The sequence below is a fragment of the Leptodactylus fuscus genome, chromosome 5 (assembly GCF_031893055.1).
Source record: "Leptodactylus fuscus isolate aLepFus1 chromosome 5, aLepFus1.hap2, whole genome shotgun sequence".
Taxonomy (NCBI): domain Eukaryota; kingdom Metazoa; phylum Chordata; class Amphibia; order Anura; family Leptodactylidae; genus Leptodactylus; species Leptodactylus fuscus.
Genome location: NC_134269.1, coordinates 35,726,993 through 35,746,283, shown reverse-complemented (window position 1 = coordinate 35,746,283; position 19,291 = coordinate 35,726,993). Strand labels below are relative to the sequence as shown.

The 19,291-nt window shown below is 48.0% G+C and overlaps 1 protein-coding gene and 8 non-coding genes across 9 annotated transcripts in view; 1 reads left to right on the top strand and 8 right to left on the bottom strand.

Moving 5' to 3' along the window:
• Positions 1-77: 77 nt before the first annotated feature.
• TRNAI-UAU (transfer RNA isoleucine (anticodon UAU)) lies at positions 78-170 on the bottom strand. The gene is given in 2 exon segments: positions 78-113; positions 133-170. It is a non-coding gene; the product is annotated as a tRNA-Ile (tRNA).
• A 991-nt stretch (positions 171-1,161) lies between these two features.
• On the bottom strand, positions 1,162-1,234 carry TRNAR-CCU (transfer RNA arginine (anticodon CCU)). The gene has a single exon. It is a non-coding gene; the product is annotated as a tRNA-Arg (tRNA).
• A 374-nt stretch (positions 1,235-1,608) lies between these two features.
• On the bottom strand, positions 1,609-1,701 carry TRNAI-UAU (transfer RNA isoleucine (anticodon UAU)). The gene is given in 2 exon segments: positions 1,609-1,644; positions 1,664-1,701. It is a non-coding gene; the product is annotated as a tRNA-Ile (tRNA).
• Positions 1,702-3,139: 1,438 nt separating this feature from the next.
• On the bottom strand, positions 3,140-3,232 carry TRNAI-UAU (transfer RNA isoleucine (anticodon UAU)). Its single transcript is given in 2 exon segments — positions 3,140-3,175; positions 3,195-3,232. It is a non-coding gene; the product is annotated as a tRNA-Ile (tRNA).
• A 990-nt stretch (positions 3,233-4,222) lies between these two features.
• On the bottom strand, positions 4,223-4,295 carry TRNAR-CCU (transfer RNA arginine (anticodon CCU)). Its single transcript has one exon. It is a non-coding gene; the product is annotated as a tRNA-Arg (tRNA).
• Positions 4,296-12,438: 8,143 nt separating this feature from the next.
• TRNAR-CCU (transfer RNA arginine (anticodon CCU)) lies at positions 12,439-12,511 on the bottom strand. The gene has a single exon. It is a non-coding gene; the product is annotated as a tRNA-Arg (tRNA).
• Positions 12,512-12,885: 374 nt separating this feature from the next.
• On the bottom strand, positions 12,886-12,978 carry TRNAV-UAC (transfer RNA valine (anticodon UAC)). Its single transcript is given in 2 exon segments — positions 12,886-12,921; positions 12,941-12,978. It is a non-coding gene; the product is annotated as a tRNA-Val (tRNA).
• A 787-nt stretch (positions 12,979-13,765) lies between these two features.
• Positions 13,766-13,858, bottom strand: TRNAI-UAU (transfer RNA isoleucine (anticodon UAU)). The gene is given in 2 exon segments: positions 13,766-13,801; positions 13,821-13,858. It is a non-coding gene; the product is annotated as a tRNA-Ile (tRNA).
• Positions 13,859-17,838: 3,980 nt separating this feature from the next.
• SNRNP200 (small nuclear ribonucleoprotein U5 subunit 200) overlaps positions 17,839-19,291 on the top strand; it is a 29,881-nt gene continuing 28,428 nt past the window's right edge. The window contains exon 1 of the mRNA XM_075272898.1: positions 17,839-17,971. Within this exon, the coding sequence (XP_075128999.1) occupies positions 17,927-17,971 (45 nt within the window). The 5' untranslated portion in view covers positions 17,839-17,926. The remainder of the gene's footprint in view (positions 17,972-19,291) is intronic.

Here is a 19,291-nt window from a genome sequence, read left to right as displayed (position 1 = left end):
ATGAGGATGAGGCGCCTTGAGAGATTGTGCTGCCTCGCTGATGTTCTAAAAAAACAGATGAGGGAAGCAAGAAAGGATGCTCCAGGTGAGGCTCGAACTCACAACCTCGGCATTGCTCGACAGTTACTGCTTTATAAGTACCGCGCGCTGACCGATTGCGCCACTGGAGCTTACGTGAGGTGCTGTGGGCTTGTTTTTTTGCATGATATTTCCCAAACGATCACCGCTAAGATCGCTGACAGTAAAGATGCTCTGAATCTACTCCAAGTCGTTTTACTTCACTCTTACTGATATATGAAGTCGTACGATCCAAGATGCTGGTAGGTTTCATGTTGAAGGAAGTTTGTCTCCAGAATCCAGCATATCAACCCAGACCTGCAGAAATAGATAGCTTAGGGTCACCTGAATTAAACTGTGTTTTCCCCTTGTGAATGGGTGCCTCCGTTGCCGAGAGATCGCTGCCTTTGTCAACATGCAAACGAGCTATTTGGAGCAACGAGGGCGTTGCCGCTTACCTCTTTGGAGCAATGGCAACACCCTCGTTGCTCCAAAGAGCTCATTTGAGTATTGACAGAAAGAGAGAGCACTCAGGAAAGGAGGCACCCATTCGGAAGGGGGAAACACCGTTGGATTCAGGTGACCCTAACCTATCTCTCTGCGGGGCTGGTTTGCTATGCTGGGCTTGGTTACAGACTCCTTTTTTAAAAATGCAATGTGGGTGACATTGGAATGGTTCCTTATAGCGCTATGGAGTTAGCCTGTATTTTTAGCAATCCATGCGTGTGCCCTATCCCAACAACATAGGATTGCATTGTAAAGAAATTCTGTTTGTAAAAAAAATTCACAATTGGAGGCAGATGGATATCTCCGATTCCGTACCCCGTGTTTGTCTAGGCAATGGGATATAAAGGAAGAATAAAGCAAGGTGCTGTCTTTTTCAAAAGCATAGGGCGTTCTCTGCATTCAAAGAAGATAGCGTTACACTGAATTGCTCTTCTTGGGACATAGAAATTGCCTTTTCATGTTAGTACGCGGCCAGGTTTTGGCACGAGCCGCTTCAGAAGCAAGCGAGACAATCACCCCGGGAAGAGGAGGCTTGAGAACTTTTAATTTGGACCTAAAACACGTCCAGGGTACGCTTGTAAAGCTTAGGCTGACAAACACCCCAGATGGGACTCAAACCCACAATCCCTGGCTTAGGAGGCCAGTGCCTTACCCATTAGGCCACTGGGGCTGGATGCAGGGCACAAGCCTTATGATTCTATTTTTCAAAGAAAGCAGACATGCACCAGCCATCCAAATGCATTATCCAGATGGGACTTGTACCTTTTGCGTTCCAAATCTAAAGCTTTCTTATTGGCGTACTTGCGTTCTTTCAAGAAGAGCCAGGGGTGCCTTTCTTGCCTCCTTTGGATGACACAGTCACAGGATATTGTTAATGGTGAAGAAGAAGAAGAAAAGCTTAATGGAGGGCCAGGACTCTTCCAAAGCACACAAGTTTGCCTGATTTGTGATTCCGTGGTGTTGGTAGATGAGGATGAGGCGCCTTGAGAGACTGTGCTGCCTCGCTGCTGTTCTAAAAAAACAGATGAGGGAAGCAAGAAAGGATGCTCCAGGAGAGGCTCGAACTCACAACCTCGGCATTGCTCGACAGTTACTGCTTTATAAGTACCGCGCGCTGACCGATTGCGTCACTGGAGCTTACGTGAGGTGCTGCGGGCTTGCTTTTTTTGCATGATATTTCCCAAACGATCACCGTTAAGATCGCTGACAGTAAAGATGCTCTGAATCTACTCCAAGTCGTTTTATTTAACTCTTACTGATATATGAAGTCGTACGATCCAAGGTGCTGGCAGGTTTCATGTTGAAGGAAGTTTGTCTCCAGAATCCAGCATATCAACCCAGACCCGCAGAAATAGATAGCTTAGGGTCACCTGAATTAAACTGTGTTTTCCCCTTGTGAATGGGTGCCTCCGTTGCCGAGATATCGCTGCCTTTGTCAACATGCAAACGAGCTATTTGGAGCAACGAGGGCGTTGCCGCTTACCTCTTTGGAGCAATGGCAACACCCTCGTTGCTCCAAAGAGCTCATTTGAGTATTGATAGAAAGAGAGAGCACTCAGGAAAGGAGGCACCCATTCGGAAGGGGGAAACACCGTTGGATTCAGGTGACCCTAACCTATCTCTCTGCGGGGCTGGTTTGCTATGCTGGGCTTGGTTACAGACTCCTTTTTTAAAAATGCAATGTGGGTGATATTGGAATGGTTCCTTATAGCGCTGTGAAGTTAGCCTGTATTTTTAGCAATCCATGCGTGTGCCCTATCCCAACAACATAAGATTGCATTGTAAAGAAATTCTGTTTGTAAAAAAAATTCACAATTGAAGGCAGATGGATATCTCCGATTCCGTACGCCGTGTTTGTCTAGGCAATGGGATATAAAGGAAGAATAAAGCAAGGTGCTGTCTTTTTCAAAAGCATAGGGCGTTCTCTGCATTCAAAGAAGATAGCGTTACACTGAATTGCTCTTCTTGGGACATAGAAATTGCCTTTTCATGTTAGTACGTGGCCAGGTTTGGCACGATCCGCTTAAGAAGCAAGCGAGACAATCACCCCGGGAAGAGGAGGCTTGAGAACTTTTAATTTGGACCTAAAAGACGTCCAGGGTACGCTTGTAAAGCTAAGGCTGACAAACACCCCAGATGGGACTCGAACCCACAATCTTTGGCTTAGGAAGCCAGTGCCTTATCCATTAGGTCACTGGGGCTGGATGCAAGGTACAAAACTTATGATTCTATTTTTCAAAGAAAACAGACATGCACCAGCCATCCAAATGCATTATCCAGATGGGACTTGTACCTTTTGCGTTCCAAATCTAAAGCTTTCTTATTGGCGTGCTTGCGTTCTTTCAAGAAGAGCCAGGGGTGCCTTTCTTGCCTCCTTTGGATGACACAGTCACAGGATATTGTTAATGGTGAAGAAGAAGAAGAAAAGCTTAATGGAGGGCCAGGACTCTTCCAAACCACACAAGTTTGCCTGATTTGTGATTCCGTGGTGTTGATAGATAAGGATGAGGCGCCTTGAGAGACTGTGCTGCCTCGCTGCTGTTCTAAAAAAACAGATGAGGGAAGCAAGAAAGGATGCTGCAGATGAGGCTCGAACTCACAACCTCGGCATTGCTCGACAGTTACTGCTTTATAAGTACCGCGCGCTGACCGATTGCGCCACTGGAGCTTACGTGAGGTGCTGCGGACTTGCTTTTTTTGCATGATATTTCACAAACGATCACCGTGAAGATCGCTGACAGTAAGATGCTCTGAATCTACTCCAAGTCGTTTTACTTCACTCTTACTGATATATGAAGTCGTACGATCCAAGGTGCTGGCAGGTTTCATGTTGAAGGAAGTTTGTCTCCAGAATCCAGCATATCAACCCAGACCCACAGAAATAGATAGCTTAGGGTCACCTGAATTAAACTGTGTTTTCCCCTTGTGAATGGGTGACTCCGTTGCCGAGATATCGCTGCCTTTGTCAACATGCAAACGAGCTATTTGGAGCAACGAGGGCGTTGCCGCTTACCTCTTTGGAGCAATGGCAACACCCTCGTTGCTCCAAAGAGCTCATTTGAGTATTGATAGAAAGAGAGAGCACTCAGGAAAGGAGGCACCCATTCGGAAGGGGGAAACACCGTTGGATTCAGGTGACCCTAGCCTATCTCTCTGCGGGGCTGGTTTGCTATGCTGGACTTGTTTGCAGACTCCTTTTTTAAAAATGCAATGTGGGTGACATTGGAATGGTTCCTTATAGCGCTGTGGAGTTAGCCTGTATTTTTAGCAATCCATGCGTGTGCCCTATCCCAACAACATAGGATTGCATTGTAAAGAAATTCTGTTTGTAAAAAAAATTCACAATTGGAGGCAGATGGATATCTCCGATTCCGTACCCCGTGTTTGTCTAGGCAATGGGATATAAAGGAAGAATAAAGCAAGGTGCTGTCTTTTTCAAAAGCATAGGGCGTTCTCTGCATTCAAAGAAGATAGCGTTACAATGAATTGCTCTTCTTGGGACATAGAAATTGCCTTTTCATGTTAGTACGCGGCCAGGTTTGGCACGATCCGCTTCAGAAGCAAGCGAGACAATCACCCCGGGAAGAGGAGGCTTGAAAACTTTTAATTTGGACCTAAAACACGTCCAGGGTACGCTTGTAAAGCTTAGGCTGACAAACACCCCAGATGGGACTCGAACCCACAATCCCTGGCTTAGGAGGCCAGTGCCTTATCCATTAGGCCACTGGGGCTGGATGCAGGGTACAAGCCTTATGATTCTATTTTTCAAAGAAAGCAGACATGCACCAGCCATCCAAATGCATTATCCAGATGGGACTTGTACCTTTTGCGTTCCAAATCTAAAGCTTTCTTATTGGCGTGCTTGCGTTCTTTCAAGAAGAGCCAGGGGTGCCTTTCTTGCCTCCTTTGGATGACACAGTCACAGGATATTGTTAATGGTGAAGAAGAAGAAGAAAAGCTTAATGGAGGGCCAGGACTCTTCCAAACCACACAAGTTTGCCTGATTTGTGATTCCGTGGTGTTGATAGATGAGGATGAGGCGCCTTGAGAGACTGTGCTGCCTCGCTGCTGTTCTAAAAAAACAGATGAGGGAAGCAAGAAAGGATGCTCCAGGTGAGGCTCGAACTCACAACCTCGGCATTGCTCGACAGTTACTGCTTTATAAGTACCGCGCGCTTGTAATGGGGAGCAGGTGATAATATAAGCAGTAACTGCACAGAGCCACGGAATAACAATATATAACAGTTTAATAAAGAAAGGAGGGGAAGGGAATGGGAACGGGAGAGAAGGTAAGAAATAAGTATACAGTAGCTAAGCAAAATATATAACTTCAATATGACAGTGCGCACAACAAATAGTGGTAGTTACCCCTCTAGTGTCTTTAGTTAGAACCTGTATGCATTGGCTAGGAGAGGCCTCTCATAAAGTAAGTCAGTAACAAGGTGCACCTTATTAATCTTCCAGGCAGGGCCTGCTTTGTCTTCCAGCACACAAAGCTGCTTTAATGCTTGACCGAGCTGTATGGCCCCTCACTCTACTCACACTCCAACATACCTCTATTTACAAGCTGACACAAGGCAGGGATAGTGAAGTCTCTCAGGGTCCTTGTTCAGCAAATAAAAGTCCTTAATGGGCACAGCAGCCTGCAGCATGTCCTCTTAGCACGACATGTGTCCCCCTTCTGCCTGCAGCTTCCTGTATGCACACGCTTTTCCTCTCTGGAACATACCATCTTTCTCTGAGCTGTAGGGGGGGTTCTTTGTGAATAGATTTGCCCTGCAATTTAGTCTTTCAGCAGTAGATGGCAGCAGAAGATCAGACAAATGACACAGTTATTCCATAAGCCCCTTACATGCCCCCCCTCTTTGACATCGGCCGTCACGGTCGATACTTTCCTTGGACGCCTTACATAGGGTCATGCGAAAGCACCTTCTGCTCGGCCTCCCAACCTGGTGTTTGGGGGTCAATACTTTATAATCAAACCTATTAACAGTATACACAAACTCATCTGCCAAATACCTTTCAGGGGGAATAACAGCATTGGCCCTCTCAGTTCTACGTGGAGCCATGGCCACTTCTCTCGTGGTCTGAGCCATATCAGGGGTCACAGCATTCTCATTGCTGGCTCTGGCAAAGGTCAGATCATCTTCTGCAGGGGTGGCACCTGCATCTGGATTAGATGGAGGAAGGAGGCTGTCTTCAAGGTTTACATCTTCTGGATCTCTGTCAGGTGATGCTTCCCAGTCGACTGGGTTGGTTGGAGGCTGCCACCATTCTTCATCTTCATCTTCAAAGCCCCCCTCAGTGGGGACACATACAGATGCAGGCGTGCTCTCAGCTTCGCTTTCAGTCGGTCTTGCCTCAGAATAACAGGGCCTTAGCATATTTCGGTGGAGAATGCGAGTACGGTCCCCTCGCTCATTTTTCACTTCATAAACTGGTCCATGGGGGAAGGTTCTTCTGACTACAATGTAGGGCTCTACTTCCCAGCGCTCACTCAATTTATGTTGTGGACGCTTCTCAGCGACTAGAACCTTGTCACCCGGTTGGAACGGAACCTCTTGTGCAGGTTTTTGTGGCGGGTGTTTCTTTTCCTGTAGTCGCTTGGTGACAATGCGATGTACAGTCTCCAGTCGTCTGCGATGGCAGTCTATCCAGGAGCCCACACTCTGACTTTCACTATCCCCAGGGGGAGTCAGGTTCAATTCCTCGATGCCCCTCCCAGTTCTTCCAAACAACAAAACATATGGGGCATAGCCGGTGGTAGAGTGAACACGATTATTGTAAGTCCACACCAATTCTGCTACATAATTGGGCCAGTGGCTCTTGCGATCATCTTCTAATGTGCGTAGCATCTGTAATAGAGTCCGATTGAACCTCTCACAGGCTCCGTTTCCTTGTGGATGGTACGGAGTGGTTTTTGACCTTTGCATGCCATAGATTCTCTGCAGCTCCCTCATGACACTGCCCTGAAAGCAGGCCCCTTGATCAGAGTGTATTCGTTTGGGACAGCCATACACTTGGATAAAGTTTTCACTGATGGCTTGCGCAGCTGATGCAGCCGTTTGATCTTTGGTGGGCGTCACCACTGCAAACTTGGTGAAATGATCCGTCATCACAAGACAGTACTGATAGCCCCGATGTGAATGTCCAATCTTCAGATAGTCAATCATAAGCACTTCCAATGGCTCCTTGGTAACAATGGTTTGCGTTGGCGCTCTCTGTGTCAGGGACTTGCTTAGCTCACAGGCACGGCACAACTTGCAGGCTTTTTCTACTGTCCGGAGAAGTTGGGGACAGTATACTATCCTTTGCAGCCATTGGTACGTCTTATCCGGTCCAAAGTGGGCCCCCTTCTCATGAGCTTCCTGAGCCAGGGGTAATGCCATTTTCTGCGGTATCACCACCTGCCATCGCTCCTCTAGCTCAGCCGCCAAGTACACTCTGCGATACAGCAGCCCCTCTTGCATAGACAACTTCTCCCACTGGCTCAAAATCTGGAGGGTCTCGTGTGATAATTCTTCCCGTACCTTCTTGCTTGGTTTCCTCTGTTGAGTCACCCATTCCCTCACCCTGACTAACTCTGGGTCAGAAGACTGCACTTTGATCCATTCTTCCCTGGATTGGCCCAGTAGCCGTGAAGATGTTCCTGTTGTTATTTCCAAAATCCGAGCCTCTACAACCTTTGAGGTGAACTTGCGGAAATCTGGGATTTCATCTTCTTCCAATTGTTCATCTATTTCTCCCACAGGAACTTCTGAGGTGACTCGAGAGAGCGCATCAGCATTTTGGTTCTCATGCTTTGAGCGGTACTGTACATGGTAGTCATACTTGGATAAACGTGCTATCCACCTTTGCTCCATGGCTCCCAACTTGGCAGTGGTGATGTGTGCCAGGGGGTTGTTGTCCGTGTATACTTCAATCCGGGCTCCAGCGAGGTACTCGGCAAACCTTGCAGTGATTGCCCACACTAACGCCAGCAGTTCCAAGCGAAAAGAGCTGTAATTCACAGGATTACGTTCTGTTTCTCGTAACGTACCGCTGCCGTAAGCAATTACACGTTCAACGCCCTCTTGTACTTGTGACAGTACTGCGCCTAGTCCGTAAAGGCTTGCGTCGGTATATAACCGGAAGGGAAGATTGTAGTCTGCATAAGCGAGGATAGGGGCGCTGGTCAAGGCTTGTTTTATTTTGTCCATAGCTTCCGCTTGTCGAGGTCCCCAGTTGATCCTTTGTGTTTTCGGCCCTCTCGCAGTCCCTCTGAGTAATTCGTGCAAGGGTTCTGCCAACTTCGCAAAGTTCTTGATAAAGCGGCGGTAATGACCCGCTAGCCCAAGGAATGCACGAACTTCCCTCAATGTGGTCGGTGTGGGCCACTGTTGCACTGCTCTCACTTTGTCATCTGAAGGTTGTATTCCAGCTTCGGACACTTTGTGCCCCAGATATTCGATTTCTCTCTGAAAGATTCGACACTTCTTAGGCTTGAGTTTAAGCCCATGTCCCCGCAGGCGTCGGAACACTTGGCCTAACTGGTCTAGATGTTGTGTAAAGCTTGCAGAATATACCACGATATCATCCAGGTATATCAGGGTAGCTTCAAAGTTCATGTCTCCTAGACAGCTTTCCATAAGGCGCTGAAAGGTTCCCGGGGCATTACTCAGTCCAAACGGCATTCGGTTGAATTCAAAGAGCCCCATGGGCACAATGAATGCAGTCTTGGCTTTGTCTTTCTCTGCCACAGGGACCTGCCAATACCCACTGGCCAAGTCCAGAGAGGAGAAGTAACGGGCTTTTCCCAAGGCGGTCAATGACTCCTCTATACGGGGCAGCGGGTAAGAATCTCGGATTGTACAACTGTTCAGTTTGCGGTAATCAACACAAAACCGAGTGGACCCATCCTTTTTCTTAACCAGCACAATCGGGGCAGCCCAAGGGCTCTGACTTTCTCGTATCACCCCGCTCTTCAGCATCTGCGCAAGTAATTCCTTTACTTCTTGATAGTACTTTGGGGGTATCTGTCGATATCTCTCTCTGCTGGGGGGAGCCTCCCCAGTGGGTATCTCATGTTGAATTTTGTTGGTACAACCGAAGTCCTCCTCGTGTCGAGAGAACGTGGCCTGATTTTCCCAGATAAAATTTTCTATAGTTTTGGCCTCTACAGGAGTAAAGGGTGTGAGGTCTGCTCCCATCTGTTCTAGGATAATGCGGCTGTTCCACTGTTCAGTGGGATCCTCTCTTTCTTCAAAGGATACGGACAAGGCCCAGGCTTCTCCCTCTATTGGTTTCAGCTCAATTGTCTCAGTACTTGCTACTTCTTCAGGCGCCAAATAAACATGTCCCAAGACGACACCCGGTGTGAGCGTGAGGGCTTGATCACTTGTATTCACACACCGCAAAGGGACTCTTCCATCTCTCACCGTGGCTAAAGTTCGTGCCACCAATGGATCAACTCTATCCTCTTCGAGGAATATGGGCTCCACCAAAACTTCCATACCATCTAGCTTCCGGTGCGCCCCAACAGGTAACGTGAGGACAGTCTCTCGATTTGGTGGTAAAGTTATCTTGGTCCGCCTTGGTACGCGGATCTTTCCTACTGGATATCGATTCCCGCCATTCCTCCTCAAACTGCTGGTGCGGATAAGGTGCTGGAAAACTTTCTGCGTGGGTCTGTCATTAGCGGTCTGCTTCCAGTAATCAGGTCCTTCTTTGTTGAAAAGCAGCTGATCCAGCTCCTTCAAAATATTCATGCCCATGATGGCTGGCACCACCCTGTTGTACTGTCCTTCCGTTAATATAATCCCCTTCTGGCCTAAGTCTTGGCCACAAGCACGCACCGCCATCCACACGACTCCCACTACTGGAATAGGTAGATTGTTAGCGGCCATCAGCTTGATATGGGCTCTCTTGTCAATGGACATGGTCCGTCCAAAGTGTTGATAGAAGAATTGTTCTGGCATCGTGGTCACCTGAGACCCCGTATCTAGCAGGCATCTCACTTTCTTCCCTTCAAATTCAGCCGTAATCGTTGGAGTGTTTGCAACTATATCTTCAGGGCATTTATCTCCCATACTGTCCGTTTGTCCTCCCGCCATACGCCCAACTATGGAGGGAGGTTCTAGTTTAACGTCGGAGTCCCCTGGGGTCCCCTCTTCTCAGGGCAGCGACTTGCCATGTGGCCCCACCTTCTACAGTCCCAACACTGATATTCTCTAGCGGGTCTCTGTCGCCTTTGATCAAACCGGTCTCTCTTTTCTTGCTCTGATGCTATGCGAGTGTTTGGCTGCGCGGCCGCTGGTCTTGTTGCTACCACTTCAGTCATTGGCGTTCTGGCTTGTAATTGCATAAGCTTCAGCTGCTCTTGAAGGGCTAATACAGTCTCTTGCAGAAGATCTACTTGTTTTTCCAGCCGACTTGGCTCTCTGGGCCCCTCACTCGGGACTACCCTATGCGTTCGGACCTCACTCCATCTATTCGGTGGGTCATGGTCTTCAGCCTGCGTGCGTGAGACTGCCTCTTCTAATATCTCTTGGAAAGTCAGTTTTTTCTCTACTCTGATTCGTTCCCGGAGGGCACTTTTAATCAGTGGATTGTATAGTCCTCTAAGAAATTGATCTCGCAGGGTGCGATCGGCATATCCGGGAGTTTGTGCTAGCTCTGGCTCTGCGGCAAGAATTCGCTTCATAATTCTCTGAAGTGCATTGGCATACTGTGGCAACCCTTCCTCCTCACATTGTAATCTATGAAACAATTGTGCCTGCAAATCACCTGTTTCAGGTCTCCCACCATACACTCTCTCAAGAATCTTCACCACCTGCTCCAGTGTCCTCCTTTCACTCTCAGGACGCAGCAATACAGTATCTTGAGCATGCCCCTCTAGGGCCATCAGCAATATTTCACCTTGATTTTCCGTAGTTACTCCTGCCACCCTTAACATGCCTTTCATACGCTGTGCCCAGTCATGCAGCGGTATATTATCTCCTTTAAATTTTGGTATATGGGTCAACATTGCACCCAGGGATAAAGGTCTCACTGGTATTCCCCCATCTGGTTGCCTTGGTGCATCCCTTTCTGGTTGCACTGGTGCATTCCCATCTACAGCATTGCCCTGTCCTTCCATGCCTCAATACAGACTGCGTATCCTGCCGACTACGCCAGAAATGTAATGGGGAGCAGGTGATGATATACGCAGTAACTGCACAGAGCCACGGAATAACAATATATAACAGTTTAATAAAGAAAGGAGGGGAAGGGAATGGGAACGGGAGAGAAGGTAAGAAATAAGTATACAGTAGCTAAGCAAAACATATAACTTCAATATGACAGTGCGCACAACAAATAGTGGTAGTTACCCCTCTAGTGTCTTTAGTTAGAACCTGTATGCATTGGCTAGGAGAGGCCTCTCTTAAAGTAAGTCAGTAACAAGGTGCACCTTATTAATCTTCCAGGCAGGGGCCTGCTTTATCTTCCAGGCAGGGCCTGCTTTGTCTTCCAGCACACAAAGCTGCTTTAATGCTTGACCGAGCTGTATGGCCCCTCACTCTACTCACATTCCAACATACCTCTGTTTACAAGCTGACACAAGGCAGGGATAGTGAAGTCTCTCAGGGTCCTTGTTCAGCAAAGAAAAGTCCTTAATGGGCACAGCAGCCTGCAGCATGTCCTCTTAGCACGACATGTGTCCCCCTTCTGCCTGCAGCTTCCTGTATGCACACGCTTTTCCTCTCTGGAACATACCATCTTTCTCTGAGCTGTAGGGGGGGTTCTTTGTGAATAGATTTGCCCTGCAATTTAGTCTTTCAGCAGTAGATGGCAGCAGAAGATCAGACAAATGACACAGTTATTCCATAAGCCCCTTACACGCTGACCGATTGCGCCACTGGAGCTTACATGAGGTGCTGTGGGCTTGCTTTTTTTGCATGATATTTCCCAAACGATCACCGTTAAGATCGCTGACAGTAAAGATGCTCTGAATCTACTCCAAGTCGTTTTACTTCACTCTTACTGATATATGAAGTCGTACGATCCAAGGTGCTGGCAGGTTTCATGTTGAAGGAAGTTTGTCTCCAGAATCCAGCATATCAACCCAGACCCACAGAAATAGATAGCTTAGGGTCACCTGAATTAAACTGTGTTTTCCCCTTGTGAATGGGTGCCTCCGTTGCCGAGATATCGCTGCCTTTGTCAACATGCAAACGAGCTATTTGGAGCAACGAGGGCGTTGCCGCTTACCTCTTTGGAGCAATGGCAACACCCTCGTTGCTCCAAAGAGCTCATTTGAGTATTGACAGAAAGAGAGAGCACTCAGGAAAGGAGGCACCCATTCGGAAGGGGGAAACACCGTTGGATTTAGGTGACCCTAACCTATCTCTCTGCGGGGCTGGTTTGATATGCCGGGCTTGGTTACAGACTCCTTTTTTAAAAATGCAATGTGGGTGACATTGGAATGGTTCCTTATAGCGCTGTGAAGTTAGCCTGTATTTTTAGCAATCCATGCGTGTGCCCTATCCCAACAACATAGGATTGCGTTGTAAAGAAATTCTGTTTGTAAAAAAAATTCACAATTGGAGGCAGATGGATATCTCCGATTCCGTACCCCGTGTTTGTCTAGGCAATGGGATATAAAGGAAGAATAAAGCAAGGTGCTGTCTTTTTCAAAAGCATAGGGCGTTCTCTGCATTCAAAGAAGATAGCGTTACACTGAATTGCTCTTCTTGGGACATAGAAATTGCCTTTTCATGTTAGTACGGGGCCAGGTTTGGCACGATCCGCTTCAGAAGCAAGCGAGACAATCACCCCGGGAAGAGGAGGCTTGAGAACTTTTAATTTGGACCTAAAACACGTCCAGGGTACGCTTGTAAAGCTTAGGCTGACAAACACCCCAGATGGGACTCGAACCCACAATCCCTGGCTTAGGAGGCCAGTGCCTTATCCATTAGGCCACTGGGGCTGGATGCAGGGTACAAGCCTTATGATTCTATTTTTCAAAGAAAGCAGACATGCACCAGCCATCCAAATGCATTATCCAGATGGGACTTGTACCTTTTGCGTTCCAAATCTAAAGCTTTCTTATTGGCGTGCTTGCGTTCTTTCAAGAAGAGCCAGGGGTGCCTTTCTTGCCTCCTTTGGATGACACAGTCACAGGATATTGTTAATGGTGAAGAAGAAGAAGAAAAGCTTAATGGAGGGCCAGGACTCTTCCAAACCACACAAGTTTGCCTGATTTGTGATTCCGTGGTGTTGATAGATGAGGATGAGGCGCCTTGAGAGACTGTGCTGCCTCGCTGCTGTTCTAAAAAAACAGATGAGGGAAGCAAGAAAGGATGCTCCAGGTGAGGCTCAAACTCACAACCTCGGCATTGCTCGACAGTTACTGCTTTGTAAGTACCGCGCGCTGACCGATTGCGCCACTGGAGCTTACATGAGGTGCTGCGGGCTTGCTTTTTTTGCATGATATTTCCCAAACGATCACCGTTAAGATCGCTGACAGTAAAGATGCTCTGAATCTACTCCAAGTCGTTTTACTTCACTCTTACTGATATATGAAGTCGTACGATCCAAGGTGCTGGCAGGTTTCATGTTGAAGGAAGTTTGTCTCCAGAATCCAGCATATCAACCCAGAAACGCAGAAATAGATAGCTTAGGGTCACCTGAATTAAACTGTGTTTTCCCCTTGTGAATGGGTGCCTCCGTTGCCGAGATATTGCTGCCTTTGTCAACATGTAAACGAGCTATTTGGAGCAACGAGGGCGTTGCCGCTTACCTCTTTGGAGCAATGGCAACACCCTCGTTGCTCCAAAGAGCTCATTTGAGTATTGACAGAAAGAGAGAGCACTCAGGAAAGCACTCATTTGAATGGGTGAGAGAGATGTCCGGCCGTGAGCTGCGGTGAGCGTTTTGCGCTCTCCGCCGCGAAACCGGGTTTTATAATCCGGACACAGAGTCGGACATGCAGTACTCTGTGTCCGTATAAAAAAATCCGGTTTCGCGGCAGAGAGCATAAAACGCTTACCGCCGCTCATGGCCGTATCCGGTCTGTGCTTTCCGTCTTCTGGCATGCAGAAGACGGAAAGCACAGAACGGAAAGAAGAACGTAGGTGTGAACCTAGCGTCAGTGGTGTTGATAGATGAGGATGAAGCGCCTTGAGAGACTGTGCTGCCTCGCTGCTGTTCTAAAAAAACAGATGAGGGAAGCAAGAAAGGATGCTCCAGGTGAGGCTTGAACTCACAATCTCGGCATTGCTCGACAGTTACTGCTTTATAAGCACCGCGCGCTGACCGATTGCGCCACTGGAGCTTACGTGAGGCGCTGCGGGCTTGCTTTTTTTTTGCATGATATTTCCCAAACGATCACTGTTAAGATCGCTGACAGTAAAGATGCTCTGAATCTACTCCAAGTCGTTTTACATCTCTCTTACTGATATATGAAGTCGTACGATCCAAGGTGCTGGCAGGTTTCATGTTGAAGGAAGTTTGTCTCCAGAATCCAGCATATCAACCCAGACCCGCAGAAATAGATAGCTTAGGGTCACCTGAATTAAACTGTGTTTTCCCCTTGTGAATGGGTGCCTCCGTTGCCGAGATATCGCTGCCTTTGTCAACATGCAAACGAGCTATTTGGAGCAACGAGGGCGTTGCCGCTTACCTCTTTGGAGCAATGGCAACACCCTCGTTGCTCCAAAGAGCTCATTTGAGTATTGACAGAAAGAGAGAGCACTCAGGAAAGGAGGCACCCATTCGGAAGGGGGAAACACCGTTGGATTCAGGTGACCCTAGCCTATGTCTCTGCGGGGCTGGTTTGATATGCTGGGCTTGGTTACAGACTCCTTTTTTAAAAATGCAATGTGGGTGACATTGGAATGGTTCCTTATAGCGCTGTGGAGTTAGCCTGTATTTTTAGCAACCCATGCATGTGTGGTACTAGCCACTAACATACTAACATATACAGAGTACATATCAGAAGATTGTGAAGCAACAGTAAAAGCACAATACAGTACAGAAAATAAAATAGGAATAAAAGATATAAAAATATCGGATAAAGTTTGTGGTCTCTCGGCTTCAGCAGGTTGGCCCGAGGCGCTTTCTTCAGTCTGTCAAAGAGCATTTGTCCCCTACAGGCTGTCGAACAAAAAGAACTCTCAGTCCTCCCGGTTGAGACCATATAACTATCCCAGTCACCTTTCTGAGTGATGTTACTAGGAGGGGAAATCCAACCCTCCATCCTGAAACAAAAATATCTATGAATTGTTATAATTTCTCGCCAGACGACCGTAGTGTCAGACAAATGATATGATGGGGTTTGTGGCGAGACCCCAATCGTGTAGAAACCAAGAATGACATCCCAATCCCCTTGGGTAATGAGTTCAGCATCTGGATCTCTTCTCTGCTTCCAGCAGTTTCTTGTATGGGTTTGGCTTGGGTTACAATAGTCCTTGGGGTATCGTCGTTCTAGGCATTTGATGGCAGGTGAACAATGGACATGGTATGGGCAAGCGTAGGGTGGGTGGGTGGGTGATTTGGGGTATAATAGTCCTTGGGGTCTCATCTTCCCCTTATTTGGTTGCAGGTGGACACATATTGGGCAGCGATCTTCACAATGGACTCCTCTTCTCCCAGTAGGATGTAGAGCTTCTTCTTCTCGTCTGCAGATGCGAAGTCTGGGATGTGTTCTGAGAGCCTTTGGTAGTAGGCGACCCTGACAGCTGAGTATTTGGTGCAGTGTAGCAGGAAATGGGCCTCGTCTTCTAGGGCCCCTTGGTCGCAATGTTGGCACAGTCTGTTCTCTTGTGGCTTGTACGTCTGCCTGTGCCGCCCCGTTACTCTCTCTAGGCTGTGGGCTCTCAGTCTGTACCGGCTCAGGGTCTGTTTGTGCTTGGGGTGGGGTATTTTTTCCAGGTAAGTGTCCATGGTGTAGTCCCTTTGCAGTAACTGGTACACGGTGAGTTTCTTGGAGTTATTTATTTTGTTTCTCCATTCTTCGATGTACCGATGTACTGCCCTTTGCTTTTCTCTATGGCCCCCTTTATTTTGGGTCTTTATCATTGCCTGTTGGTGCTTTTGGTTTGGCAGTTGGCTGTTGTTTGGTAGGAGGGTGCTGGGTTTGTTCAGGGCTCTGTGGCTTAGCCATGCTTGGTGGTGGTAGGAGTCGGGATTGCTGCCCTGAATGTGCACCTGGAACACTAGTGCCCTTTAAATGTCTCTGGTCAAATATGTTTATTTATTTGACCTTAGGCCTGGTTCACATTTGCGTTTGGTATTCCTTGGAGACCCCCCTGAATGAAAACCTATACGCATTACAAAGCGGCGACCAATGAAACCACACGGACCCCATAGATAAAATGGGATCCGCGTTTTCCGCATGTTGTCCGCAAGAGTCAGGTGGACACAAAAGTACTTCAGGCATACCTCCCAACCGTCCCGATTTCCGCGGGACATTCACGATTTGGGTGACATGTCCCGCGGTCCCGGTTGGAGGGAGGTATGTCCCGATTTCCAGAGGACGCCGATCTGAGTTGAATACATACGCAGCTGAAGCAAGGAGCTGACACAGGTCAGCTCCTCGCTTCGCTGCTGCGCGCCTCTCTCGCTGACACATGCGGCTGAAGGAAGGAGCTGACACAACTGCCGCCGGCTCCTGGCTTACTACAAGCTTGCTACAAGCCAGGAGCCGGCGGCAGCGGCGAAGCGAGGAGCTGACACAGGTCAGCTCCTCGCTTCAGCCGCATATGTGTCAGCGAGAGAGACACGCAGCGGCGAAGCGAGGAGCTGACCTGTGTCAGCTCCTTCCTTCAGCCGCATGTGTCAGCGAGAGAGGCGCGCAGAGAGCGGCGAGGGAGCGGAGGAGAAGGTAAGTTTAATGTGGAGGTGGAACGTGAAACTGGGGGCAGATGAAGGAGAGGACGGCATGACACTGGGGGCAGAGATGGAGAGGACGGCATGATACTGGGGGCAGAGATGGAGAGGAAGGCATGACACTGGGGGCAGAGATGTGGAGACATGAATCTGGGGGCTGAGATGGGGGACATGAATCTGGGGGCAAAGATGGAGGGGACATGAATCTGAGAGCAGAGATAGGGGGACATGAATCTGGGGGCAGAGATGGGGGGACATGAATCTGGGGGAAGAGATGGGGGGACATGAATCTGAGAGCAGAGATGGGGGGGCATGAATCTGGGGGCAGAGATGGAGGGGACATTAATCTGGGGGCAGAGATGGGGGACATGAATCTGGGGGCAGAGATGGAGGGGGGACATGAATCTGGGGGCAGAGATGGGGGGACATGAATCTGAGAGCAGAGATGGGGGGACATGAATCTGGGGGCAGAGATGGGGGACATGAATCTGGGGGCAGAGATGGGGGACATGAATCTGGGGGCAGAGATGGGGGGACATGAATCTGGGGGCAGAGATGGAGGGGGACATGAATCTGGGGGCAGAGATGGAGGGGGGACATGAATCTGGGGGCAGAGATTGGGGGACATGAATCTTGGGGGCAGAGATGGGGGACATGAATCTGGGGGCAGAGATGGAGGGGGGACATGAATCTGGGGGCAGAGATGGAGGGGGGACATGAATCTGGGGGCAGAGATGGGGGACATGAATCTGGGGGCAGAGATGGAGGGGGGACATGAATCTGGGGGGACATGAATCTGGGGGCAGAGATGGAGGGGACATGAAACTGGGGGCAGAGATGTGAGGACATGAATCTGGGGGCAGAGATGGAAGGGGGACATGAAACTGGGGGCAGATGAAGGGTGTATATGAAACTGGGGGAGAGATAGAGGGGGGACATATAATTTACGGGTGACTGTAGGAGGATTATACTGTGTGCGGACACATGAAAAATTAACGAATGGGCGGAGTTAACACAAAAGTGAGCGGGGCCGCACATTTTGTCCCTCTTTCAGTTCTTCAAAAGTTGGGAGGTATGCTTCAAGCAGCACCTTTCTCTCCTCATGATTCACGCAGATAGAGCACAGAAAACACACGGACCCCATTATAGTCTATGGGGTCCGTGTGGTTTCATTGCTCACTGCTTTTTAATGCGTTCGGTAGTCTGTTTGTGGGGGTCCCCAAGAAGACCCCCTGAATGAAATACTGAACGCAGATGTGAACCTGGCCTTAGAGATTATTCCACTTTAAATACATTCTTTCAATAACTTTATGTCATATTTTCACAATATTGAAACATTCATTCTGTTTATTGTTTTAATGCAAATAACTTGAAATAAAGTTTACTTAAATAAAAAAAACTGACATCGAACGGTGCTGCGCGCTCCGGAAGCGGAAGTGTGTGAGCGGAAGTTTCGTCTGCAGCGCGTTGTTTGCCCCGTGTGTGAAGTCTAGACCGGGCAATCAGCGTCGCAATGGCGGATGTTACTGCCCGTAGCCTTCAGTACGAGTACAAGGCGGTAAGTACGCACGGTATTGTCAGATAGGTTGTTCTGAGGATCCGGTGAGGAGCGAGAATGTGATAGACTCTAGTCCTCCTGGTTCGGGTGCCAGGTGGCTGAGAGTCAGTCCGGGCGCTGCAGCTATAGACCGCCAGTCACGCAGGAGAGTCTCCTCTACTCAAGTTACTTTCTGTTTGTTACGGATGTGCTGAGACTTGTAGTTCTTCCGGCGCTTTTGTTGACGTTCTGTATATACTGCTCTCTTATGTAAATCTGTACTGCAGATCCACAGATAATACAGTCAGTACACTCACTAATAGTCTTGTTCAGTCATTTTATTAATGGGCACATACTGCTGCTCATGTTCTAAAAGAAGAACAATAACAATTGATAAATTATCGGTCATGAAATGTTTCTAGGTTCTGTTCACACACAGTCTGGGATGTGGTGGCGTATACGGTGACCTGTCAGATGTAACAAGATTAGGCGACATATGACCCTGCTGGATTTTACTGTCTGTAGAGACATGTCCGTATGTCTCCTGGAAAATGATTTATTAATAATAATATAATAAATAAATACTATTTATATAGCGCCAAATATTCCACAGCACTGTACTATTTGTAGGGTTCAAGTACAGACAAAGCAATGGGACTGAGGGCCTTGCTCACAGGAACTTGTAATCTGTGATTTGAACGATACCCTACTATTGTCTGTGCCACAAATGTAGGCAAGAATAGAACGGAATTCATAATACGCTTAATATTTACACGAGGGACACAAAAGCTACAGCCGTGTGTAGGGGCCCATAGACATGAATTGTAGTTGCCTTGTGAACTTCTGCACTTGGTTAAGTTGCTGCAGCATGATTCCTTTATCACAGAATAAATAAATACCAATGAAAAGACATTGGAAAAAAATTTTTTTATGAATTTTTGTTTGTTTTTGTTATAAAATATGCTCCAGCAGTTTAACAAATTGCAGAAATCTTGGGTTAACGTTAACTCTGCTACATCTGTATATAGAGGTACCAGATATATAGATGTCTGAATGCAGATGTGAACTGGTCCTCAGAAACAGGAAATTGTCAAACATGAAAGGAAGAATTGTAAGGCTGGCCTTAGGCTGGTCTTACACGACCGTAATGCTTTTACGATCCGCAAGTTGCTGATCAGCAACTTACACTCCGCAGATGTCCGTGAGCTGCCGCACTCGCCCATAGAGTTCTATGGGCGAGTTTGTGCAGTGCCGTGAATTGCGGCCATTACGGACATGTTCTAAAAAGTGCGGACCTCGGTTGCGGCCCGACACACCACGGATAAAATATCCGGTGGTGTA